Source organism: Nyctereutes procyonoides, unplaced genomic scaffold, assembly GCF_905146905.1.
Source record: "Nyctereutes procyonoides isolate TBG_1078 unplaced genomic scaffold, NYPRO_anot_genome, whole genome shotgun sequence".
NCBI lineage: Eukaryota > Metazoa > Chordata > Mammalia > Carnivora > Canidae > Nyctereutes > Nyctereutes procyonoides.
This window is the reverse complement of record NW_026575146.1, coordinates 8,854,476-8,882,277: the sequence shown is the minus strand read 5'-3', so window position 1 is coordinate 8,882,277 and position 27,802 is coordinate 8,854,476. Positions and strand designations below refer to the sequence as shown.

General features: G+C 35.6%; 2 protein-coding genes across 8 annotated transcripts in view; both read left to right on the top strand.

Moving 5' to 3' along the window:
• The window catches only part of LOC129499786 (nesprin-1-like), a 185,813-nt gene extending 160,701 nt beyond the window's left edge, over window positions 1-25,112 (top strand). The window contains exons 24-37 of the mRNA XM_055309655.1: window positions 1,650-1,784; window positions 3,767-3,925; window positions 4,131-4,339; window positions 4,947-5,055; window positions 6,852-7,016; window positions 9,592-9,759; window positions 11,589-11,759; window positions 12,527-12,667; window positions 16,756-16,916; window positions 18,877-19,027; window positions 22,145-22,372; window positions 22,750-22,848; window positions 24,423-24,610; window positions 25,004-25,112. Of these exons, the coding sequence (XP_055165630.1) occupies window positions 1,650-1,784; window positions 3,767-3,925; window positions 4,131-4,339; window positions 4,947-5,055; window positions 6,852-7,016; window positions 9,592-9,759; window positions 11,589-11,759; window positions 12,527-12,667; window positions 16,756-16,916; window positions 18,877-19,027; window positions 22,145-22,372; window positions 22,750-22,848; window positions 24,423-24,610; window positions 25,004-25,112 (2,193 nt within the window). The remainder of the gene's footprint in view (window positions 1-1,649; window positions 1,785-3,766; window positions 3,926-4,130; window positions 4,340-4,946; window positions 5,056-6,851; window positions 7,017-9,591; window positions 9,760-11,588; window positions 11,760-12,526; window positions 12,668-16,755; window positions 16,917-18,876; window positions 19,028-22,144; window positions 22,373-22,749; window positions 22,849-24,422; window positions 24,611-25,003) is intronic.
• Window positions 25,113-26,511: 1,399 nt separating this feature from the next.
• Window positions 26,512-27,802, top strand: part of SYNE1 (spectrin repeat containing nuclear envelope protein 1) — a 255,312-nt gene continuing 254,021 nt past the window's right edge. For 4 of the 7 annotated variants that reach the window (XM_055311234.1, XM_055311233.1, XM_055311230.1 and 1 more), the window contains exon 1: window positions 26,514-26,618. In XM_055311234.1, the coding sequence (XP_055167209.1) occupies window positions 26,551-26,618 (68 nt within the window). In that variant the 5' untranslated portion in view covers window positions 26,514-26,550. Of the gene's footprint in view, window positions 26,619-27,802 lie in introns of all 7 variants that reach the window. The other 3 variants (XM_055311232.1, XM_055311235.1, XM_055311236.1) reach the window with 2 other exon arrangements.

Here is a 27,802-nt window from a genome sequence, read left to right as displayed (position 1 = left end):
GGGGTACCTGACCTGAGGACACAGACAAGTGGTCTTGGGTGAAAAATTAAAAGTGTTGTGTTCTAATAGGTTTTTGAGGCAATGAGTAGAAGAAATGAGTTAGGAAGACAGAAACATTTTATGTTATGAGACCCAAAAATTGGAGGCAGCAAAAAGAACTTCCAAGAGCAGTTGATGAGTTGCATTTATAATTGGCCATTCTTAAGTGGCTAAAGTAGTAGAGAGTTACAGGATACATAATTCAGACTCTCCAAATTACTATTCATTATTTAGCTGAGAAATTCTTATATAACCAACACACCCTTTTCAAGAGAGAACTCTAGGTGGATGTCAAAGTTCTTGTGCTCATTTCATGAACCTGCCATATCAAAGTGTGAACACCGTGTCACTTGAAGTTTGATAGCTGATCCACAACTTGTCCTATTGTGAAGCCATATTCCTGTTAATCATCTCATTTAAGTCATACCAGTATTGAAAATGTAATAATCTCTTAAATTCTGAATGGAGAGGATGGGCCCTCTTAAAACATGTATTTTGAGTTATTTTTCCTGAAATTTCAGTGAATATTAGTATAAACCATACTATCATAGGGTGACTGCTGTGTATTTGTGATGTAGCTGACTGACCTTGGGGTTGATGTATATGGCCACTCAACATCTCCTTCCACTGATTCATTTGCTGTAGTATGGCACTTTCTATTTTGAATCACTGTTGTTTCAGAATATCTCTACATGTGTACCCTGTGTGAGAGTTGGTCTGCACAGAGATGCACGCATGCTGTATTCATCTGTTTGGTCTGCCTTAAAAATATGCACAGACTGGGTGGCTTAAGCAACAGGCATTTATTTCTTCACAGTTCTAGAGATTATAGATCTGAGATCAGAATACTAGCATGATTGGTTTTGGTGAGGACTCTCTTCCTGTCTCATGACTGCTCACTTTCTCACTGTGTTTTCATAAGGCAGAGATAAATAGAGAGCAAGATCTTTGATGTCTCTTATTATAAGGGCACTAATTCCATCATGAGGGACCCACCCACATGACCTCATCTAACCTAATTACCCCAAAGGCCTCATCTCCAAATATCATCACATTAGGGGTTAGGGATTCAACATATAAATTTGGACAGATGGTAGGGCAGGGGGGAAGGGAAGCACAATTCCATCCATAGTGTATGGGGGGTCGTGTGTATTTGTCTGAATATGGAAATGGCTCACAATGAAGCAGCAGGGCCTGAAACACACTCCAGTTAAGGTATGAGGTACTGTAAGGCTAAATGCTAGCTTCTGTTCAGCTCTTCTGACCTTACCATTCACTTAGAGGAATGAAAACTCTATTACTATGGAATCAAGGTTTTGGGCCCCTTGGTCTTCCAGAATATTCTACCAAATTTGAAAACTGCACATTTTTTTTCTAGAAAATGAAAAACACTAGTTGAATTTCAGATGTGGTGGTTTCTGACTCATAACTATAGATAATTATAGTTCATTCCTGAAAAAAAAAAAAAAGAGTAGTTGCCAGGAAGGTTTAAAGAGGGCAACAGCTGGCTAAGGGGCTTGTGTAGAGGCATGACTGTTTAACTCTATAGTGTCTGATGCTGCCTTTTTCTCTGCCCAACACTCTGAACCACTTCCCCCTCTTCCTGACAGGAGTTCTTCAGCCAACTGGACCAGAGAGTGCTCAATGCTTTCCTGAAAGCTTGTGATGAGCTCACCGACATTCTCCCTGAGCAGGAACAGCAGGGCCTACAGGAAGCTGTTAGAAAGCTCCACAAACAGTGGAAGGTGAGTCAGGGCATAATGGGAGCACACACATAAGTAGGGGTCACACGTATTGGGGGGGTAGCATGAGGGTGATAAGGTTCAATTGTAAGAGAAATGTAGAAATTCATGGAAAGTCACGACAGGAACTTCTCCCATTTAAAGAACCAAACTTGAATAAAGCAGTGATAAAATATGATACATTTTTTTTAGTAGCATCCATTTTATCATATTACTTAAGAATGCTCTTTTGCTTTTCCTGAGTATTTTTTTTTTGGGGGGGGGTAGGAATGACAAGGGCATTTTACTTATTTGGCAACATTTAGTAAACAATTCTCATCTAAGGAAATTATGTCAGATATTACTAACATTTCGCTGTTTACAAGGATTTTACCATCTGGTTTAGATTGTTATGATTTAAAAAATATATATAAAATGAACATTTGTTGGTTAAGGACTCAGTGACGAACAAGCACAATCCATTTCTCCAAAGAGCTTACAGTCCGGTAGGGGAGATAATTAGTTGCAGATAATGAAAGTATAATATCTAATAAGTCCCCAAAAGTGTAAGTAATACTTATGAAAGCTTTGGAAGAGAGAAGTGGGCCCCCTGGGAGAATGGAAAGGAGTGAATCAAGTAACTAGTTTCGAGCTAGGAATTTAAAGAAGAAGCAGAGATCTGGAAGTGGGCGGGAGGGGGAAATGACAGCAACTGGAAGAGGGACAGCAGGAGAGCATGTGAGCGGGGGACAGAGGGATTCACTTGGCTTGTCCAACTTGAGTGCCCCAGACTGAGCTTGTCACAGGGAAGCTGACTCTAGAATCTGCTTGCCAGGGGAGCAGCTACAGTACAATGGAGACAACCAGAAGGCTGTCTTCCTCAAGGCAGGCTATGCTAACGGCAGGTTAACAAGTGCTACCACAAGGTAATAGTGAGTGGCAAACGTCATGTGTATTGTATGAAGAAGTCGCAGGGTCTGGAAGATAGGCAGCTAAAACCCTCTCCATCAGCTTTTGTATTTTTTTTTCTAGATTTTTTTTACTCATCTCAGTAACATAGGCTAAAAAATTAGCCCTATGCTTAGGAAAAAACACAGTTAAGGACATATTTTGTTTAAATTTGAAAATTAAAAAGAGATTCCTAAAGAAACTCCAGCTTGTTAAGGTGTCTTTAAAGCTTAACATATCATAAATATATTATGGAATAGAGATTCTAATTGAAAGCTGTATTTATTTTACACACACACACACACACACATTAAGCTCTCTAGGATATAATCTGTTCTAGTCTTTCAATAGCTGGAAATCATTTTCTCATCAGTTATTTTAGTATTATATTTTAAAAGTAACCTTTGAAATGAAAAAGGATACAGGCTGGCTAAAATTAACCAATTGTAGGATGGAAGGTAATGATATAGCTTATGCTTATATCAAAAAAGATCATAAAACATTTCATGTTATTTACCTGCTGCTGGCTTGTTTTCTTGTGGGATGCTCTAAGGATAAAGGACCAGGCAGGTGGTCAAAAGTGTGGGCTGCTTGATCCTGGCTTTTTTGCTATTAAAGTTTTCTCTTTGCCTTTTGTATAGTGAGTATAATATATGTTCTTCCTGCCTCAGAGGATCATTGACAAAATTTAAAAGGACGTGTATCGAGGAGAGTATGTGGAATCAGTGCATCATTTAAATTCAGATTCAAATGTAGCTTTTCTACTTATCCCTGGGCCTCAATGGTCTAATCTGTAAAACAGGAGTATTGATACTGTGTCAGGCTATAGTAAAAATTAAATAGAATAATTCCTGTGAAAAATCTGGCCCTGCAGGCTGAAAGGATTCATTTCAGGCCTAATATTTGGAAAAGTACAAAGCAGCAAGCAGCCAGGTGCAGACAATAGTGATTTAATCACATTGCCCCTAAAGGGAATATTTTATGGGTTTTACCCCTCTCATTGAAAATGTATATAGTCAGGAATTATTATATTTTTTAAATCTTCCTATGAAATGTAGGATCTTCAAGGAGAAGCCCCATATCATTTGCTTCATCTGAAGATTGATGTGGAGAAGAATAGATTCTTAGCTTCTGTAGAAGAATGCAGGACTGAGCTGGATCGAGAGACCAAGCTGGTGCCCCAGGAAGGCAGTGAAAAGATTATTAAAGAGCACAGGGTATGTCTCATGCACCCCAAGTGCAGGCATGCAAAGTCATATTTGTTACTTAAAAGATATATAACCGATACTTTGGTTTGAGTCTGAAAACACTAAATAGCTTAATTATCTTTTATACTAGTCAACTAAATGGAATCATCTATGAAAATATGGAACTATTGTATGGATTCTCACAGGGATTATATAAACGTTTATTGCTCATTAGATTTTCTTCAGTGACAAAGGTCCTCATCATGTTTGTGAGAAAAGGTTACAGCTTATTGAAGAACTGTGTCTGAAGCTCCCAGGCCGGGACCCAGTAAGGAATACACCTGAAACCTGTCACGTGACTCTCAAAGAGCTCAGAGCTGCCATTGATACCACCTATATGAAGCTTGTGGAGGACCCAGACAAGTGGAAGGACTATACTAGCAGGTACTTGTAGAACCACTTCCAGAGATGTACATAGTCTGTCCTAATACTGTTAATTCAGAGATCATTGCACCACAAGAAGTGACATACGTTTCATCTTAAATAATAAAGAAAATTTGATTGTGTTATCTTGTCCATGCTCTTATATAAAAATGCTGCATTTAAGAAAAAGAATGGGTTTCAGTTAGAAACAGAGTGAATCACTTTATTTCCAGGGGACGTAGATGTTATCTCTTTGAAGCAAATTTGGCACTTCCTTTCTCCCCTATTTCTTCATATCCCCAGAGGGGAACTTCTGCCTCTGGGTTTCTCAGTCTGGTGGAGATTTATGAGGCCAGACTTCACCTGGTACCTTCCATACTCCCAGGTGCTCAGGCCCTGGAACACACCTTTTTCCTTAGCTGAGCTCCATCTGCTCTTTTTCTTTCCTCCAAAAGGCAGCCACCTCTGCCCTGAGCTTCATGTTAAAGAACAGTTTCCAGAAAATTTGTTAATTGACTTGCTAATGAGTTGATTGTTAAACTTCCATGAATAAATTCAAAATAGAAAATGTATTTTAACCGCTGGGATATTTTCTCCCTTTAATAAGAAAATATCTATGTTATTTCAGAATTTCTCAGTTCTCATCTTGGATATCTGCAAAGGAGACAGAGTTGAAAGGGTTTAAGAATGAGCCCATCGATACTGCCAACCATGGAAAGGTTAAACATGCTGTAGAGGTTAGTTCTGGGCCATATTTTGTTACCAGAAAATTTTCATTAATAAAAAAATTAATGGTAGACAATCTAATTTGACTGATGTATTCTTTTTCTTCTGTAAAAAAATTAAGTTCCTTAAAACTATCAAGAGTGTCTCCTCATGTTACTGTGGAGAAGAGGGGATTTTCCCTCTTGAATCATTGTTAGCTTTGGGATTTAGTCATGCTCAGTGGTACCTCTAATACATCTTTAGCTAATGGAAAATCCTGAGAGGAAAATTGCATGCATAGGCGTACAGCACAGCAGAGACTTAAGAATTGTCCTGGAAAACAAGAATGCTATAGTTTTTTTTTTTTTAAGATTTTATTTATTTATTCATAAGAGACACACACAGAGAGAGAGAGAGAGAGGCAGAGACACAGGCAGAGGGAGAAGCAGGCTCCATTCAGGGAGCCCAACGTGGGACCCGACCCTGGGACTCCAGGATCATGCCCTGGGCTGAAGGCGGCGCTAAACCACTGAGCCACCCAGGGATCCCAACGCTATAGGTTTTTAATTTTCAGCCATTTAAAAGCCAGATCACAGAATTGGGCAAGGTCTCTAAAGTATCATTTCTACATCATATTCAGTCTGGATCAGTCAGCTCCGTAAGCATGGGTCCAGCCTGATAAACTCAGCCACGTGACAAAACCTCAAGCCTGAACCCAGTTCACATTCTGTGAATGACACACAGAGAGCCTCTCCTTCTTAGTGTGGCTCTGCTGTGTTTTGTAGACACATGCCATTGCGAAAACCCTTATCTTTCAGCATTTTGAATTCTTGAAAGTCACATAGTTGTTGTTAATGAGAATATATTTCCTTTCTATTCCTATCCTGAGTTCCATGTTTTTCTCTTAAATTTATAATCCCATTAAATACTAGAGATGCTCAGTAATATCATGCTTTACCCTGTAGAAAGATATTTATATTTGCTATTGGATGCTGTTATAGTACAAAAAACCATTCACATCTTAAAATGAAGAAATCACTTGGTTCTGGAACCGGTCATTTTCTGTGGGTGTGAACTTACCCTATAAGATCCTCTGTAGAGACACAGGTGGTTTCCTCATGCTACCCAGAATATGTGTAGGAGGAAGAGGCTGCCACACTCAGCACTCCCATGGTTCCCAGGGCTTACAAGGGCTAAGGCACCAGAATCTTTCTGGCATTGTCCTGGCCAGTATGCCATCCCTCCCTGGATTAGGGCTGTGTTCCTGTTTGCACATCTTACTATGTGGGGTATTGACTTCCAAAAGCTAACAAAAATGAGGCATAAAATATAAGTTAATAAAGTTAAAATCAGTTTTTAGGGAATCCATAATAATATTCAACAATTAAACTCTTCAAACAAAAAGAAATCAGCTCACTAAAAAAAAGGACTTTCAACCTTTTTTTTCTAAAAATACCATGTTCCTTCCAGCTAACAGAAAATAATGTTATAGTTCCCAATTTTGCTATCCCATTTTCTTCTACAGTACTAATTTTAGAAGCATCTTTATTTGTGATCAAGAGAATATCTATAAATATCTAACCATCTAGGTATGAACTAACCATCTAGTCATCTTTTTGATATAGAAAGTATTGATTTTACATATAAGATATTGGCACTGGGGAAATATTTTTTCTAGCACTTATGGGCTTTTATTAAAGATGTGAATAAAAAATAAAAGAAGCAGGCACTCTGCTGGTGAATGAATGTCTGGCTTTCATACCTCCACCGTATGAACTTTCTTAGTCTGAGTCCTTTCTTGATTCATAATGTATTCTCTTCATTCCAGGAGATCAGAAATGATGTTACCACAAAGGGTGAGACTCTCAACTGGCTGAAATCCAGGCTTAAAGTTTTAATTGAAGTTTCTTCTGAGAATGAAGCCCAAAAGCAAGGAGATGAGCTGGCAAAATTATCTGGTTCTTTCAAAGCTCTTGTATCTTTGTTGTCAGAGGTATACCATTTACTTGTATTGTAAATAGATAGTTTTGATGAGGAATCTGGAGGGTTCTTTTTCTTTTGGTTGTAGTTTAAGAAGTAATTATGTAAAGAAAGTATAGTTGAAACACAATGGTTAAGATACTTATTTATATGAAGATTGGTGGAGAAGATGTTTGAATTACAGTCTGTGCCATTATTGGATATGTTAGTTCAGAGTGACAACTTCTATTTAAAGTACAAACCTTATCAGATCCACACTCTTTGCTCTTACTAAAAGCCTTGTTTCATGGTCAGTTGAAGGTATATTATGGAGGTTGAGAACACAAGCCTGGGAGTCAAATGAACCAAGAGGTTAGAATTTAACTCTGATAGCCCACTTCCTATGTAATCTTGAGCTTGTCATTTAACATCCCTGGGCCTTGGTTTTCTTACTTATAAAACAGAGCTAGAAAAATTTACTCCCAAAATGCAAATGTAAAACATTTAGTATAGTGCCTGAGAATAAATGCTCAATAACTGATAGTTGGTAATAATAAAATATTCAATGTTAGCAGACCATAATTTCTATTTTATGCAAGACCTACTCATTTTAAACTTCTTGATATACATTTAAGTTGGATTAAAATATACAAACTTATTTACTTCATTTCTAGTAGGATCCCTTCTACCCTCGGTGAGAATATTTTTACTTACCAGGCTGTCTTGCATGTCTAATGAATTTGTGCATGGGAAGATGACATAAGAATGGAAAGTTGAATAGATAGCTACCATTATTTCTTGAAGTCATTTATGAACTTGCATGGGAAAATGATCATCTAGATGATTTAAAGTTCCCTAATTCTGAAGATTTGGAATTCTCTGTAGATGTCCCTAATCTAACAGTTTGGACAGTTAACCTTTTATATTTTAAATGCACATAGATCCACTTAAGACTCAAGCAGTGAATTTACATAAGCCAAAAATACTCTGAACCACATGTGATTTTAGTTTTATGTGTGAATTTTGGTATTGTATATCAACTTTCTTAAAAATTTTTGACAAATTGAAAATAGTGATAGGATTAATCAAATTTGGAACATGAGTTATTTCAATCCTTTGATATACAAATTTCATAGCAATAGTTCAGATAATATAGCTCCTATCATATTTTAAGTAAAATTCTGACATCATTCTTTTCTACTCTCTCTTTGATTAAGAAGGTAAGGGTGTAAGTAAGGATTACAGTTTTAAGAATAAATATACGTGCAGGTGATCTTTGATCCAAGACTTAACAAATCATTTTAGTCATATTGATAGATGAGTGTATATTTTGTTCCACTTTCAGACACACACATAAAACAATTTGGCAGCCTTTAAAATTAGAAATTATTAGTCTTCCTAACACTTTACCAAGGTCATTTTTTACTTTATCTTCCAACTACTCTCATGACACTGCCTGTGGACTTGTAGCAAAAATCTGCCTCTAACAATTATGTCAGATATTGACTCTTTGCACACCCATCTACCTTAAACTTCTGCATCGTTTGTATACATACCCTTGTATGCTAATTATTCATTAGCAAAACCAAGTAAAAAGGAATGGAAAACATTCTTTTTGTTATACAACATATTAACAATACTAAAAACACAAGAGATAAGTTGTAACAAGGTAAGGATACTGGATTTATATTAAAAGATGGATTTGACACATTCAGCCCATCCTTTGATTATAATCCATTTTGTATTTAAATCAATGTTGAACACAAAGTGTTTGCAATTGTCCACTATAAGAAAAAGAGACTGTGGGTAGACTGACAGTATGTACTGATGAGTCACTTCTTTCAACGAAAACTGTGATTTACTGAGATCTGGAGTTTGTGGTTTTCATAGGGTCGTATTGCTGTTTGGAGAATAGCACACTCAAGTTACCTGGGACAAACTCAGAGCAGAAGAGGGTCAAAAGGTGGGAAAAGAAGGATAAACTGGAAGGCTTCTGTGGAACACCAAAGTGTGAAAACGACATCTTAGTGAAGATGGGCAGTGATAGACTTTGAAACAAAAGATGCTAATGACACTGAACTAGAGGAAGCAGAAATGAGACAGAAAAGAAAGCTGAAAATTCAGGAAAAAGAATTCAGTAAAGAACCACAAAATTAGAAATTCTGTTATGTTTTATGTAAAAATATTGGAAGTGCATTTTCAACAAATACTCTTTATTCTTTCCATTTTTCCCCTCCACAATTTTTTTCCTTACTTACTTTAAATAGGGTGGACTAAACTTTATTATAATGCATTTTAATAATTTATAATTAGATTTTATTCATGGCGTTGTAATTAAAGGGGATCAGGTAACAAAGTATACAATATACCCACTTTGATTATCATGCCTTGATTGTCAGATCGAGTGGGCACAAAGTGCCATATCAAATGAGGCTTGAGATTCATATAAATGGCTATACAGTTTAATAATAACAAACCTAAAAAATATATGAAAATAAAGACATCTGTGTATATATTTCAAGTTACTGAGATGGACTTTACACATACTCTTAAAATATTTAAGATTACATGAACATTATATGAGTTATAATTTTTTCATGAAAACCTAGGTCGAAAAGATGTTAAGCAACTTTGGGGACAGTGTCCAGTACAAAGAAATAGTTAAAAGCTCCCTTGAGGAGTTAATTTCTGGCTCTAAAGAAATCCAGGAACAAGCTGAGAAGATCCTGGACACTGAAAATCTGTTTGAAGCACAGCAGTTACTTCTTCATCACCAGGTAAGATGCTCTTTATCCAGAGCACTTATACAGAGTTCATTAGTCACTGACAGACCCACAGAGTTGAAGAGAACTGTATGTCCACAGGGTAAGGACAAGAGAAGTAGGGTGCAGGAAGGAGTCCAGGTGAATGGTTAAATATCTTGGTACTTCTGTTCTTTGTTAAATATTAGTCACCTTCAGAAGAGCCTGTAAGATAAATTCTTAGCCTGAGTAATTTGATGATATCAAAAAATTCAAGGAATATTTTGGAGAAAAAGTTGATTTAGCTATGAAAACCATAAAATTTGCTCAATTTGTCCTTCTCAAACAGAGAAGGAAAGCATAGAGATAAATGCTCCATATTTGAAATCAATATTCCTTGTCATTATATTAAAATCATGCTCTTCAATTTACAATTTTGAATACATATCAGTTTGGAAGATTAAAATTTACATGAAGTACCAGACCTTTTTGGTATGCTATGCTGTTATGAAAGATTAGAACTGAAAGTAAAGAAATTCCGGTACATATATTGATAATAAACACTTCTAACTCACTATAAGTAGACTCAATATAAGTAGAAGTATGATTCAAATAAAATATTTTAATGACAAAATTCTAGGTAACTTAATGTGTAGCAAAATACTAGCTAATTTTATACATAATGATATATAAACATGGAAGTAGCTTTAAAAGTATATGTAAAACAGCAGCCTCTAGGCTTTACAGATTTATTTAATTATAAAAAGACTGTGAGTACAAAAAAATTAATGCTTGGTATTACATTGTTCTCAACCATTATAAAAGTTGGTTTGGGTTTTAATTTAAGTCAGAGAAATATGTACTTATAGATATTTACATTAATATTTTAAAACTCCTCACATTTCTTGGACCAGGTGCTTTGTTATATGCCTGTGTTTACTTTGTGAAAATTCATAAGGTATATACTTGAGATTTGTACACCATTGTTTATACATTATACTTCAATAAAGAGCTTATTTTATTTTATTTGAGATTTTATTTATTTATTTGACACAGAGAGAGAGAGCACAAGCAGAGGGAACTGCATGCAGAGGTGGGAGAGGTGGGCTTCCAGCTGAGCAGGGAGTCAGATGTGGGGCTCCATCTCAGGACCCCTGGATCATGACCTGAGCTGAAGGCAGACACTCAACCAACTGAGCCACCCAGGCGCCCCCAAAAGTTTATTTTTAAACATAACTTTCCCCAAATACCTAGGCAGATTTATCATTCTGAATAGACCCAGGAATTAAATCTCTTAATATCAGCATTTTAACAACATAAATGATAAGAAAAAATAGAGTTGGGATTTCATGTATTTAGGCAGAAATAATTCTTTAAGGAGAATTATGCCAAAGGAGTAGTTTTGTCAAATTCCTTCTGGAATATTGCACAAAATGCTAAATGTCTAAATTTGCACACAGTTAAAACATCAAGATCAAATTAACTATGTTGTTTATCATTAAAAACATAAACTATTCATAAATAATGCCCATTTTGACCAACATAGAGTCCCCATTGCCATTTTAACTGTTCACATTAACTTTTTTCAAAAAAGATTTTGTTTCTTTGAGAGAAAAGATTTTGTTTCTTTGCCCTCACTGAGCAGGGAACTGGATGCCATGAGCTATCTGGGGATCCTGAGATCATGACCTGAGCCAAAGGCAGATGCTTAACCAACTGGGTCACCCAGGTGCCCCTGTTGATATTAACTTTTAAAAGACAGTTTGAGCCCACACCACAGTAAGGTTGTACCTCTATTAGACTGTAGGTGTTTCTGTCCTGCTTAGCTGCTCAGAGAGTAACATTTATACCCATCTGTCGTCCAGCAAAAGACAAAGAGGATTTCTGCAAAGAAGAGAGATGTGCAGCAGCAGATAGAGCAGGCTCAGCAGGGAGAAGGTGGGCTGCCGGGCCAAGTCCGGGAGGAGCTGCGGAAGCTGGAGAGCACCCTGGACAACATGGAGCACAGCAGGGAGAAACAGGAACGCCGCATCCAGGTAGGAGACCAAAAGTCTAGGGCCTGTTGACTTCCGGGTCACAGTTTACATCTCCAAAGGGGAGCAAAAGTTTGTTTCCACCTCTGATGCTCCAACATTGTGTTTAACTATTGACACAAATTAACTCTTTAAGTCCTCACCTCAACTCTATGAGATAGATACTATAATTAGCACATTTTACCAGTGTGCTTTACCAGAAGCTTAAAAATAAAAGGTTTGAGGTCTTTACCCAAAGTCACAGAGCAGTGATTCGTGATAAAGCCAGAATTTTAATCCACACTTGTCTGAATCTAGGAATTAGCACTGGGTCATTTCACTTTTTTGGGCGGTCCAGCAGCCACATGTTTATGCCTTATTGTGATCTTGACACTTTAAAAGGGTTTTAAATTCTTGCCACCTGCTCACTACACACTCCCTTCCTTCTCTTTCTCCCTTTTATTTTTTCTGTTTTTGAAGCAGATGGAGAGGCCTTTTTTCCCCTTTATCCCTTATCTACATCTTAAGTAATATCCTTAGATTCATAGGACTTTACAACTGAAAGAAAACTCAGAGTGCAACCTACCCATCCTCATTTTGTAGGTGAATTGAAATGCAGAGTGAAATTCTTACGGGAGACATTAGTATCCTCTTTGTTCAGCATAATATGTGAAATTTGAACAAAGTTAACTGGAAGTTGACAGCCTAACAAACGAATGGAAATGTGAACAATATTTTGTGGCATACTTTGATAAATCATAACATGATATGTTTATTTTTTTCAAATTTAGGTCACATTAAGAAAGTGGGAGCGATTTGAAACGAACAAAGAGACAGTGGTCAGATACCTTTTTCAAACAGGTTCCAGCCATGAGCGCTTCCTGAGTTATAGCAGTTTGGAAAGTTTATCTTCAGAATTGGAACAGACAAAGGTATATCAGTACGACAATACAATCCCTTGGTACTCATTATTCAGAAGAAACACTGTGTTTATATCCCTTATTACTATTAATTATTATAATTATTCATTTAATCAGCACTTCTTATTTATTGATCACCCACTCTTCAACAGACAGGTCAAGTTGCTCTGGGGAATGAAAACATAAATAAGATTTAAACATCAAGAACTAAGAGAAAGTTTTCATTAAAGTGGGAAATGGTTCCTTCATAGATGTATACATTTAAAAAAATCCTTCTGAAGGCAATAATATTTTTAACTAAACCTTGAAGGGCAGATAATACACAGAAAAGCAGAGTGTGGGACAAAAAAAATGAGCATTTCTATAATGGGGAATGTCATTAAGTATGATAGTGTATGGAAATTCTGTTTTAAAGCAGAAAAATGGAAATACAGTTGTAAAGGAAAGTTGGGCCATACCACAAGACACTGGAAGGTCTGAAGCAGTATTTGGTAAGCAACATGGAACTCCTAAGGGTTTTTAAGAGAAAGAGTAACATAATCAGAGCTTTACTCTAGGGAGATGCATTTTTTAAAAAAATTATTTATTTGAGAGAGAGAGTGCATGTGTGAGCAGTGAGAAGGGCAGAAGAAAAGAGAGTCTTCTAGCAGACTCCCTGCTGAGTGTGGAGCCTGACTCAGGGCTCCATCCCACAACCCTGAGATCATGACCTGAGCTGAAGTCAAGAGTCACCGTTCAACCAATTGAGCCATCCAGATGCTCCTAGGAAGATGCATTTTTAAGCAGTGTAGAAAATTGAAAAGGTGAAAGACTGATGTCATAGGATCTAATTAGAAAGGTATTGTATATGTGTTTTAATATGGATATGAATTAGGATAATGGGGATGGCAGTGAGAACAGAAAACAAGAGATAAAGAATAAAGGAAAATAAGATGATACCCAAGGTTCTGAGCTTGACAGATGCAACGGGAGTAAGATAGGAGCCTGAAGGAGTGGCTTTCAGTTGAGAAAGCCACTCAACTGACAGCATGACGGATTCAGTTTGGGACAAATTGGGGTTGAGGATCCAGTGGGATATCCAACAGAGAATATTTAGTAGATGTGCTTCATGAGCCCAAGCCTATAACCCCAAACACTTTAAACAGTTAGAGAAGATCAATACATTGTCTGAAGCATTTAGAGAGTTGTGTAAGTTCTTTTGGTTTCTTTTGCACATACTTGGGGTTTATAGAATGTTTGAGTTTCTATAGAAATGTGTTAACCAATGAATCTGAAAGAAGACTCCTATCTACCCGTTAATGGCCTTTAGCAAATTAACTCCTGTGCTGCTTTTTTCTTTCCAGTAAAAGGTTTCTCTGTCTCTCATACTGACAATTTTGTATTATCTCTCTTATTCCTAATTCACTAAGGAATTTGAAGTCTTATAAAGCCACAGAATTCTTCAATTCTGTGTGATTTTCATCAGCCATTTAAATAGAACATCATTTTTAATTATAATTGTAATCATTCTATATATTAAAAATATATCAGGTGTTTTTTATAAATACAAACAGATTTATTGGGTTAATTATCATGTTATACCCATGTTCCATCCAGGGTTTCTGATACCTTGTGGCTCTAATCCCTTTGAATTGATTTGTCAGCTGTGGATGAAGCAAATGTAACCTTTTCTAGTCTTACTATTAAAATTTTTCCTAGCCAATAATCTTGCATGGTTTGGGATTGATTTAATAATGTAAACTAACATTTATTGAAAAAAATATATATGCTGGTCTAATCACTTGATTTTTTTAAAAGATTTTATTTATGTATTCATAGAGAGAGAGAGAGAGAGAGAGAGAGAGAGAGAGAGAGAGAGGCAGAGACACCGGCAGAGGGAGAAGCAGGCTCCATGCAGAGAGCCTGTAGGACTCGATCCTGGGTCTCCAGGATCACTCCCTAGGCTGCAGGTGGCGCTAAACCACAGCGCCACTGGGGCTGCCCTAATCACTTGATATTTATCATCTTCTTTAATCTCCAGAACAATCCTAAGAAATAGGTGTCATTATGAATACTATTGTGATGAATGAGGAAATATAAGGTACAGAGTTGTTAATGATTTTATCCAAGATCTCAGGATTACTAATTGGTGAGGTTGGGATTCAAACCTCAGAGGTCCAGAACACATACCTTTACCTACTAGATTTTTCATTGAAAAACTAAGCTACTTTACTGTTTATGTATGCTGTTGCACATGCACATGTAATCCATAATAATTGTTCTCTATTTCTTTGCTCAGTCGACATTGTTAATACAGCCTTCATTCTAGTTGTAGCCCTTGTGTGGTTGTGCTAAAGGACTTGAGTGCTTTCTGTCTGCCAGCATGTGGTAGGGAGCCCATGGCAATATCATGTTTATTCTTTACAGCAAGGCAATATGAGGAAATGAAAATTCAGAGAGTTATGTGACTCAGGTTCACACAGCCAGTGAGGGACATAGTCTGGTTTCAACTCTAGACCTCTCTGATGCCAGAGTCCATCCTTCCCTGCTGCACCTACTGTGGCCTCATGACTTCTTTTTAGGACTTAGAGATAAAGCCTTATACCATTATTCTATTTTGGTTCAATTTGTTTTTATCAACATCATTCTGTCCTTTGCATTCCTCTGCAATATGCTTTCCCCATACATAGTTCCTATAGAAGGCTCTTAGATTGAATGTATCTAAGCATTTTCAGACATAACTCCACTTTCTCCATGATTTTCTTGGGCTCTGGGAAATGGTGGGGGAAAAAATACTATTTTGCACTTTTGATTTTGTTCATGGGGTTCTGACAGTCTTCACAGATGAATTCACCATGAAGTAATGTTGATATTTCCATGAGGACTTTCTTTCAAACGTGAATATACAGTAGTATTATGTAGTAACTATCTTACTACATACTATTATGTAATAAATCTGGGAGATACTCTGTGAGAAGAGATGGCTCTCAGAATTCTTACCTTTGAAATATTTACGTCAGAATTCATTACCTATTTTGGAGAGAGGAGTTTCTTATCAAAATTTAAATCTCCTGTGAGTTTCTCTTCCATGAGAAGAAATAAGACACTAAGCTAATTTTTTTTTCATACAAGATTATCTCTGGGTTTAGCTTTATAAATTTGGTTTCTGATACATTTACCTGACAAAATTCAGGTAACAGTTCAAATTTACCAGTGCCTCACCCATATTAAATTCATCTTTGAATTGAAGTAGTTCATTATTAATGAAAATCAATGTATGAATTTTGTAAACCATTTTGTCCTTAATTTTGTGTAAGGTACATTAAAAAAGCAATAATAGGTACCTGCTAGATGCCAGGTACTTAAAAATGAAATTGGTAATCAGATGCTAACAGCAACCTTACAAGGAAAGCATTATTATCTGCATTTTATATGAAATCCTGAAGAATAATTCACCAAAGTCAAACAACTAGTAATTAACAAATCTGGAGTGCTAGTCCAGGTTCGACTGATTGAGAACTTATCTTCTTTTCATCATATAGTATAGGTACATAGTGAATAAGATTTAATAGCATTAAGATCAGGTCAGCTCTCTTTTAGGGGAATGAGTTAACAAAATGTTTCTTTATAGGTATCAGTGATACACTGTATTGACTAAAATATTCTTCAAATTAAAAATATTTATATTTATTGTCCTAGAAATCTCTTACCTCTATGATTGAAAAACAATCACTGTTGATCATTGCCTGAATGAGGCCTATATAATAAACTAAGATATTTGTGGAAAAGTTAGTTATTATAATGCAGCTCAGAATTCTAAGCAATAAACACAAACCAGGAAACAATGGAAAAAGATTTTTGTGAGAATTGATGGATAACTGTGAATGTAGATATCTGGCTGTGTATATAAAATGAAAATAAGTTAGTGAAGTGTTTATTCTGGTCATGATGTATAGAAGTCTGTCTTGTTGCTACAAATATTATATACTACTATTCATATGTGAATGAATCTATCTAGCCATTCATCTTTTCTAGTAGAGACTCTGCAAGTATATGCAGTTTAGCTGAGAGCAGAATTTAATAGAAGATGCCTTCCTAACAATTATGATATCTTTTTCTAGGAGTTTTCTAAACGAACAGAAGGTATTGCAGTCCAGGCTGAAAATCTTGTGAAGGAAGCTTCTGAGATACCACTTGGGCCCAAAAATAAGCAGCTGCTTCAGCAGCAGGCCAAGTCAATCAAAGAGCAAGTCAAAAAATTAGAAGACACACTTGAAGAAGAGTATGTGCTTGACAAGTCCTAAACTTTCTTCTCTGAGATAAAGTTTCATACAGTCTTTCCTGTATATTGTATTCAAAACATTCCTTTAAAATCTCAAAGTGTCTGTGTATTTCAGCATGTTTTGAGGAAGCAACTCACAGTTCAAAAGAAAGTGTCACCAAGACAGAAACCATCGTCTATATAACAGAGCAGAAAAATATAAGGGATGTGGTTTTGTATTGTAAACTGACTTTGTTCATGAGAAAGCCATATCTATTAAATTCTGTGGCCTTCATGCAATATCAAAAGAGAACCAATATTTAAAATATTTTTTTTATTGTATTGTACTGCTGTCACCAGTTAGAGGGAAGAAGAGATATTTTGATTGTATAGATGCTGGGCCTAAATATGTGTGACATAGACTAAGTGTCTCTATCTCCAAGAAGCTCACAGAGCTTGTTTATAGTGCCTCAATATTCAAATTGTCACTAATTGATATACTGTTTCCAAAAATTAACTTCAAAAATTTATTTTACTTTTCAACATTTAATATTTGTTTATTTAAAAAGAAAGAAAAAATAGTTTGGCCTATGGTATGCTATTATGTACAAAATAAACAAAAAAAATTTGGAGGGGATAAATATATGACGATATGGCCAATGTTCCTCAACATATTAATGACTGCACATTTTTATTAAAAGTTCTTTACTGGCAAATCACCAACACATATTATTCTTAAGAGGATATAATTTCTAAAGTGGATTTTAAAATGTAAAATTTGTTTTTAAAACCAGTGACACCTGGAAATTAACATTGTATGTTTGCCTAAACTTTAAAATTTGTTAAATAATTTAAAGGAAATTATGACTTAAAACTTTGAGAACTTTATATTAAATATTATCCATCAAGTTATGGAAATGATGAAACTGAGAGTTTATTAGAAAAGAAGCTACTTTTATTAGAAATACCCATTTGAATTTATTTCATTTGAAAACTTGCAATATAACTTCGCTTGCATTAACTACTGATGAGAGCATTAGGCACATCCAGGGTATACATTAGAGACTGCAATATTATTTAATTTAACATTCAACGATGCCACTGCATTCTTCTTGATGTCTTCAAGTGCCTTTTGGTAAACCGGGAAATTCTTTCATTTTTTTTTTAACCCTAAGACTTATCAGTTCAATGATATACTGTTAGTTTCTTAGTCTTTTTCTAACTGAAAACCATAAACACATGGTTATATATGCATAGCTGTTACAAACTGGACATCTATAGCTGAAATTTTATTCACTAGATTTGTAACAAATAAAGCCCAAATTTTCTAAAAGCAGTTAGGGTGCTCATGTACAAGAATGTATGAGTCTTTTGGAATCAAGACTGTACAAACATCTAAATTTAGCTGAAATCGTTATAGGTTATAAATTGCAGGCTTAGCTCTAATGATAGAAGCAGTTCCTGTAAGGCAGCATGAGATTCAGATTACAAGCTCTCTCTTGATTCACAAAGGTACATTTTATAAAGATCTTTGAGTATAGAGTATCCCTGCAGTATCTCTGCTCTTAAGAGCAAAAGACCATGTCCACAAGAGCAGGACTGCTAAAAGACTCTGTACACTGGAATTTATGTGGGCAGCTTATTAAAAGTCCTGGCAACTACTGGTCGTATGAAGAGTTTACCTAGATTATACCTGGATTCAAACCCCTTTGTACCTAGTAATATTTTGTTCAAAGCACAGTTCCATTCATGACATAGTGTAGATACTACCTCGTTAAATGCTCATTCTCAGAGGAGATAAATAGGAAGACTTGTGGACTATTACTCAGTTCAAATGTGCATTTCTTTCCTGTTCCAATAGTTTCACTTTCACATGGTCACAAATGCTTCGCTATCTTTACAAGTGGTGAATTAAAGGAAAATGTATTATTGTTTTCTATTAAAATACTGCATTTTATTTACTTAATTTGGTTAATTTTAGTATTAAAACCATGGAAATGGTGAAAAACAAGTGGGATCATTTTGGCAATAATTTTGAGACCCTGTCCATCTGGATAACTGAGAAAGAAAAAGAACTCAATGCCTTGGAAACTTCGTCATCTGCCATGGACATGCAAATCCACCAGATTAAGGTGACCTGCTCACACGTTACATTTATAATCCATATCTAGCTTTTAAGAACTCCTTTCTTACATTATTTCATCAAATGCTAGTTGGCCCATGACAAATCTTTCATTGCTATGTGACTCTATTAAAATTCAATTCACACAAATGCTGAGCTGAGAGGTCTTGATTGATACTGGGCAACACTTTATAGTTGGAATTATGTATTAATATTTTCTGACTTATGCATTCAAAGTCAGTATTGTGTGCAATATCATTAAAATGTTTTTATGGTTACATTATTCTTTTCCTTGATTTTGAATTAACCCCATTGGAGTGCTTTGTTGATTCACCTATGCAACACGAAATGTATTTATCACTTACAATTGTACATTTTAAGTATTATTCCAAACAGCTAGCTCAATACTAGTGGCATTTACCCTCACAAACCACAGGGAGGAGCGATTACTTTCTTTAGGTGAAGCCATCAGACTCCACTGTCTTTCATTTATGATGACCTTTGGGCACAGACTGAAATACTCAGATACTTTAGTTCTCCCAGTTCTAAAATGACCATGTGCATAGATAGTCATTGTTCACTTCATTCAAATCATTTAAGAAAAAATGGACTGAAAGTAATGAATTCTTTCTTTTATACAATTTTTACACAACACACTTGCAAAATGCAGCCACTTTTTCTATCTAATCTCATTTTTTAAAAAAATGGGAAAACCCTCTGCCATTTCATTCAATTAAAAATAGTAAAATAAATACCAATGTATTTCACATTATGGATCAGAAAAAGTCATTACCATCTGCACAGTGGAGGGGTACCACGTCCCTTAGCTACAATTACGTTGCTGCATAGATTATCCTGGTTTATCACACATCTTTTGCAATCAAGGATACATAGAGTCTGGTATATGGAGTCTGCTTATGTTTTGTGTGGTATACTAGGGAAAATAGATGTCAACCTGCTAAGGAATATACATAAAATATGTTTAATCTCTAAAACTGTATTTGAAAGTAGTTATTTGATCATTTCACTAATCCTAAGTAAACAAAGAATAGTACATTTAAATACTTTTATCAAAAAATGCTTTCAAAAAAAATGATTTCAAAAATTTTTGGCATACACTTTTTAATGTGCTAATTCTTGCTATAATTCAGTTTATTATTATTTAAACCTTAATTCAATTCCAGGGCTTCTGAAGTATATCAATGATCAACTGTCGTTGCCTCTTTACTCTTTGGGAAACAAAATGATTACACATTTTATATTTAAATATATAAACATTTAATTGTATATTTCAATACCATTTAGACTAGAAATACATCTTAACATTCCACTATGGCATTTGAAAGCTATCTAAAGATGTATTAAATGAATATGAATAATAGGAACGAAGTATTTGCTAGAAATAAGCAAAGATGGTGTGGAATACACTAGTACTGTGAAATTTAGGCTAGTAGGTTCATGTTCTCTTTCCATACGGAGACCAAATTATAGGAAATATTAGAAATAAGGTAACACCTGTCATAATGTTTCACTTTAAACAAGCTTAGGACTAAAATTACTGAAGCATTTGCATTGTCAAAAAGGTTTTTATCTATAAGGCCATGCTATTCCAAATTGACTGATTTTTTATTCTTAATTGATAATTTCCAAATGATAAGAACATACCCTGGGTTCATCTTCCATCTTCCTTTTCTGGATTGGAATCCAATAATATGATTACATAGTTTGCACTTATGAATTTGTTGATAATGTGTATTACTGTAAAAACTAAGAAATTTTGTTTTATTTAAGATTGCTTCACTGAGGTGTTACAAGCACCTAGAACAATTTTGGCACATAGGAGATACCAAATATATTTTTGTTGAATTTATGAGTAATTTTTCTAAAAAAACATCATCTTGAAAAAGAGCAAAACAAAGAAAGGTTGTATTCATGTTCAAATAACAAATATCTATTAGATATACCACTCTAGTGATTCATAGGAAAAATAAAAATCAGTAAGTGATGAGCACCTGGCACAAATCTGATGCGAGTTATTTCTGATTGTCTCATCTAGACAGAAGTTATTTCTGACTATGTTGTCTCATGTAGACATAAGTCACACATTTTTTTTCCCTAGGGTAACAGAATTCTCCATTTAAATTATTTGAAACTGAGACTTGTCTGAATTTTTGGCTGTATTTGATTGGAAGGTTTGGCTTTTTTCTCAGAGAAATCATTTTCATTATCTTATGTATAAATAAGCCTCTGTGTTTGTGACAGACGTGCCTTCTTCCCCCCACACACATCCTTAGTGGCTTTCAGTACTTTTCATGTGTTACTAATATATGAAGTGTCATCCTGCTCCAAATGGAAATGATAGTATGTAGGCCTTTCATTGTGGAGCCTACAGCTAATGAGTAAGACAGTGGTTCAGAGTACAGCTTGCATAAGCAGGAGCAGCATCGCCTAGGTATTTGATAGAAGTGCAAAGTCTTGGCCTCACCTGCTGATCCTGAGTCCCTGAGGATGGGGGCCAGGTAATCCTAATGTATTCCAAATTTGATAACCACTGGCATAAAGATAATAAATTTGAAAAAAAACTGGTTTTAGGTAAGAGTGGAATCAGAAAAGCTTTTAGTTTGGTAAATATGAAATACTCAACTATATTTGAGGAAAATTATATGAATGTCAATATTAGCATTTCTACGAGTTACTGGAACACACTGCTTCCCAGATCAGCTGGCAAAAGGTATGACTCTTAGGATAAGCAGAGAATTTTCTTTACCTCTAGACATACTTCTTGTTTGGTAAAACATGAAATGCAAAAATGAAAAATATGAAATACAAGGACATCTCCCTACTTCTCTGCAAAAAGTTAGCTCTTTCTCTTTATTTTCAAAATAAAAATAAAGTGCAGTGAGCACGAACACCATCATTTTGTATTTTTCAGACATTGCATATCTCTCCTCTCCAAATAAGGTGAGGAAACATATGGTATTTGTTCATAGCTGCTCTCTAATGGTCCAAGTATGTTGAAATGTCAGCTAAGAAGATCTCTCTGAGTTTCTCTCTGCAGATAATGTATCATTTCAGGAAGACAAGCTTGCTTAGCCTATATTGTCATTTTTCTTATTTTAAATATTAGGTCATAATTCAGGAAATACAAAGCAAGCTCAGCAGTATTACAGAGCTAGAAGAATCAGCTCAATCTTTTGCTCAGTTTGTCACCACTGGAGAATCTGCTCGAATCAAAGCCAAGTTGACACAAATAAGAAGGTATTGGGAAGAACTCCGAGAGCATGCACAGTGCTTGGAAGGAACAATCCTGGGACATTTATCTCAGCAGCAAAAGTTTGAAGAGAATCTTAGAAAGGTAAGAATGGGTCCATGCATTCCGAAATTATCACTTTTATTGCATTTATAATGAAATGCAATAAATAGTGGACTAAGGGAAGACACAATTAACTAATCCTTTACCAAGTTGTCAATGATGACTAAGTTTTTCATTATTCATGTGGTACCTTTTTTGAGGGAATAAGAAAAAGTTATTATACATTATGTTCAGATAGGCATTAATGCTTATCAATCCCTTTCAAATAATGGGACACACTGATTTTAGATTTTTTAAGTATGTATTTATTATCATTTAATTGAAAGCTATCCAGAAAGATAAGCATGTTGCTTCCTTAATAACTTTTTTCTGCCTTGATGTACATTTTTCCATTATCTTTATATTTCATAATATTTTAGATCCAGAAATCTGTGTCTGAATTTGAAGATAAACTTGCTGATCCAGTTAAAATATGTTCGTCAGCCACAGAAACATACAAAGTTCTCCAAGAACATATGGTAAGAGGAATATGATAATTCCTGCTAGGAAACATAATAAATATTTTCATGATGGTTAAAATTGAAAGGGTTTTTTATGTTACTTGAGGAATAATATAAATCAAACATATTCACTTCATATAACACAAGAAATACAAGTGTGCAGATAAGTTTTTATTAAAAATGCATATTAAAGGAGTATTCATTTATAATATTTCTTTCTCATACTTACGACATGTATCTTTTTCTGATAATAGCTTTAGTAAATTGTTTCTTCTTGGGAGCATTACAAAAAGTCAGATGTGCATAAAACATACATATGCAGAGCAGATTTTAGATTTCAACCCACAACAGTCAGATATGCAAATAGTATGCCCTCATTAACCTTTAACCAATGACTGGCTTTTTTGGTCTGGTGCCTGAACTGGTGACTACTGTGGGATGTTCACAGAGCAATGAACAGATGCCTTTGGTGTAATTTAGGGAGGGAGCAAAGGGAGAGAATCAGGCACAAAGAAAACTAAAAGGCATGCGTTACCATTGTGCTAATTAAAAAAAAAAACTTGTTACCCCTATGTATGTGCATGTTTGCCAGGGGACGGGGCTGCAGTGATAAAAACCATGTAACAAATGCACATTTGGAAAGGAGAGTGGAGTTTATATCATTTGAAAACTTATAATAAGAATGTGGGCACCTGGGTGGCTCATTTGGCTAAGAGGCTGCCTTCAGCTCAGGTCATGATCTCAGGGTCCTGTGGTGGAGCCAAGGCAGGGCTTCCAGCTGGGCAGAGAGTCTGCTCTTCCCCCTTCATTTGCCCCTCCCCCTTGCGCTCTCTCTCTTTCTCTCTCTCTCTCTGTCTCAAATAAATAAATAAAATCCTTATTTAAAAAAGGAATGCATTTTTTGTGCTACTTAGATAATTTTTTTAAATACCCAAAACATGATGAAAAGTAGGAAAATGGAATTTCATGGAATTATTTTAATAGTTAAGTAAGCTAATAATTGAGTACCAGAGAGTATAATATTCTATTTTTTCTAGTATTTATATTTCTTAAAGCAGATTATTTTTCTGTCTTGATTATCTGATCTCTAAAATGAGGATAATAAAAGAACATAACTCTTAAGATTCTTATGAAAATTAAATGAGTTAATATATGACATGCACATAACATAGTACCTGCCACATTCTGAGGCACCATTGTTATTATTATTATTATTATCACTGATTCCTAATAGCTATGTCAGCCATAATACTCCCTTTATAATTTTTATAGAGATTATGGGATGTTACATATAGCTCTTATAAATTAAATAGAGTTTTTTAAAATATACATTTGGCATAAAATGAATAATTTCACAAACTGAATCATTAAGGGAAAGTTGAAATTATTCATATTACAGCAATAAATTCTTATTTGGGGAAGAGCCTTTCCATTTTCATTTTTGACTTCAGGATTCAGAAGTCACTTTAACTATGTCTTGCTGAAAACCATGGACTGACGGAAAATTTTTAGTGATAATGGATCTCAAAGAACAACATAGGCCTCATTTCTTGATGCTTTGCTTTCTTTGTATTCCTTTTGCCTCTTGTCAGGACCTCTGCCAGGCTCTGGAGGCACTGAGCAGTACAGTGGCCACCACCTCAGCCAGCGCCCAGAAGGTCGCCAGCAGAGGTTCCTGTGTTCAGGAGGCAGCTGCCCTGCAGCAGAGGTACCAGGAGATGCAGAGTCAGGCCAAGGAGAGGCAGACTGCACTAGAGAAACTGCTGGCCCACTGGCAGAGGTGAGCAGCCTTCCTTCCTGAGTTGGCAGCATGGATTTCAGCCACCACTCTTAAGTAGGAAATTCTGGACCAGCTGTTGGGAAATAATCGTCCCAGGTATAAAACACAACTTATGTGTCTAATATGGGAAGATCTTGTTGGTCTTTGTAGAAGCTGAAGACCCCTGAAAGTGGAGAAGATGTATGTGTATCCTTCATATTACACAGATGTAAACATGGGTCCAAATATACATATGAATGTGAAGAGAATGGTATTTTTACCTTCACATCTAGAAATAAGATAATCAACATTGTATTATTCATAATGGTTTGTGTTGGACCTCCAACTTGAAAGGTTTCGTTTTCTGGCATGATTATTTTGAATAAGTTTGTCTCTCATCTCTGCTTTCTCTAGGTTGGAGAAAGAATTATCAACCTTTTTAACCTGGTTAGAGCGGTGTGAAGCAATAACCAGTTCCCCAGAAATGGACATTTCTTCAGACAGAGTCAAATATTATCTATAACAACTACAAAATTCACTTTAATAACATAAAACTCCAACAAATCCTAACCTTTAAAACTAAAATTAAAAACATCAAAAATAACCATTTACCATCAAATCCAACCACAATCCCTAATACCACTCCCCAATCATAAAATAAATCTTCACTCTCCAAAACCATCTTCCCCCCTCAAACAAAAAAACACCCCACATATACTATAAACTTTTCCCTACCATCAAAAACAACCCCCTTCCCCCTCACAATTCACACCCCACAACCACACCCCAAACCCCTCCTACATATACCCTTAACTTTTCCCTCTTTATCCTTCAATCCTCACCAACTTCCCTATACTCACTCATACCCATTCCAAAAATACCAACAAATTCAAATATATTAAAATAATTAATTCAACTCAAACCATTTACATCAATATTACAAACCATCAACCCCTTCACTATTCCACCACCCCACCACCAAACCAAATGCCCCACACTTCCCCTCCCAACTCATCCTCTCCCCACTCCCCCCACCCACCCACACCTATAATCCGCCCCACACCACCCCCCATAACCTCCACCCACTCACTTCCATCAATCACCCGCCTGGGTGTGCACACCCTACTATAGCAATCACCACCCACCCTCCCGCCCCCAACCCACCACCGCACACCCCCATCCTGCCTCCCTCTCCCATCCTCCCCACTCCCACCCCTACATTCACACACCCCTAACACACCTCTCAACACATTTGAATATCAATTTTCTACCATGCGTCTGTTATGTTGTTAGGTATCTGTATGTGCTTCTTTTATCTCTTATTAGATAGGAATCACAACTTTTATGTTTTTATGTGCCACTCACAGCACCTTACAGGTTCATTGCCTGATTAAAAATAAGTCATTCTGTTGCATGAAAACAAATGAAGAGCCCTTACGTTCCCCAGTTTGGCCTAATATAGTCTTTAAATGAAGAAGGACACCACATTTCTGGTACCCAGAGTTGCATCTCTATTATTGTTAGATAGGCATTATTTCTCTTTAGCAATAGCTTTTCTTGATTCTCTTTACCCACACAGTTTCTTCATCTTGAAAGAAATTCTACAGCTTCTAAAGTTGCCTAAATTAATAGAACTCAGATTCTTGAAAACTAATTCAGGTTTCAGTAGTATTTTAAGTGTTTCATTAAAGGTGAAGCAGATCCATTCTGAATCAAGTAATAAAAACTCTCTTTAAGCCTGGTCCCAGTGACCTCTGTTTTGCAAGAATGCAAAGCCTTTGGACAGCAACTACTTGTGTCACATGATCCTTCCTAGTCAATCATCCCAGCTTGAGATCTATAATGTATTCTGCTTTTCTTAGGCACTGCAAAATGAAGTTGTATCCCAGGCCTCAGTCTACAGCAACCTTTTGCAATTGAAGGAATCACTATTCTCTGTGGCCTCCAAAGATGATGTGAAAATGATGAAACTACATTTGGAACAGTTGGATGAAAGATGGAGAGATTTGCCACAGATAATTAGCAAAAGGTTGGATTTAAAAAAAATATTTATATCATTCATTTTTTAAGTGGTAAGCATATAAATTTAAGAAAGCAGAGTTTTTATTTGCTTTTACATAGCCAAGCTATTCAGATAAGTATAGAAGGGAAAGAAATTACTTTGTCATTTAAAAAATAAAAGTGCTATGGCAAAGAAAACAACCAACAAAACTAAAAGACAACCTACTGAATGGGAGAAGATATTTGTAAATGACATATCCAATAAAGGGATAGTATTCAATTAAAAAAAGGGTCAGTATTCAAAATATGTAAAGAACTTATACAACCCAACACCCAAAAAAAACAAATAATCCAACTTAAAAACGAGCAGATGACATGAACAGACATTTCTCCAAAGAATACATATGGATGGTCAATAGATACATAAAAAGATGTTCAACCTCATTCATCATCAGGGAAATGCAAATCAAAACCACGAGATATCCTCTCACACCTGTCAGAATAGCTAAAATCAAAAACACAAGAAACAAGTGTTGGCCAGGATGTGGAGAAAAAGGAACCCTTGTGTACTGTCAGTGAGGATGCAAACTGGTGCAGCCACTGTGGAAAACAGTATGCAGGTTCCTCAAAAAAAAAAAATTAAAATGGAATTGTATGATCTAGTAATTGTGCAATTAATTACACAAAGAATACAAAAACACTAATTTGAAAAGATGTATGCACCCCTATGTTTATTGCAGCATTATTTACGGTAGCCAAATTATGGAGGCAGCCCAATGTCGATCAATAGATGAACAGATGAAGAAGAAATGGATTATATATATACAATGGAATATTACTCAGCCATAAAAAGAATGAAACCTTGCCATTTGCAACAACATGAATGAATCTAGAGAATATAAGAGAAAGACAAATATCATATGATTTCAGTATTTCACTCATATATGGAATTTAAGAAGCAAAACAAATGAGCAAAGAAAAAAAGAGACAAACCAAAAAACAGACTCTTGAGAACACACTGATGGTGACTAGAGGGAAGGTGGGGGGAGAGGGGTGAAATAAGTGAAAAGGATTGAGAGTATACTTCTTGTGATGAGCACTGGATAATGTGTAGAGTTGTTGAATCACTATTTTGTACACCTGAAACTAACATAATACTATATGTTAACTATACTGGAATTAAAATATAAAACAAAGAAAGAAGAAAAACCT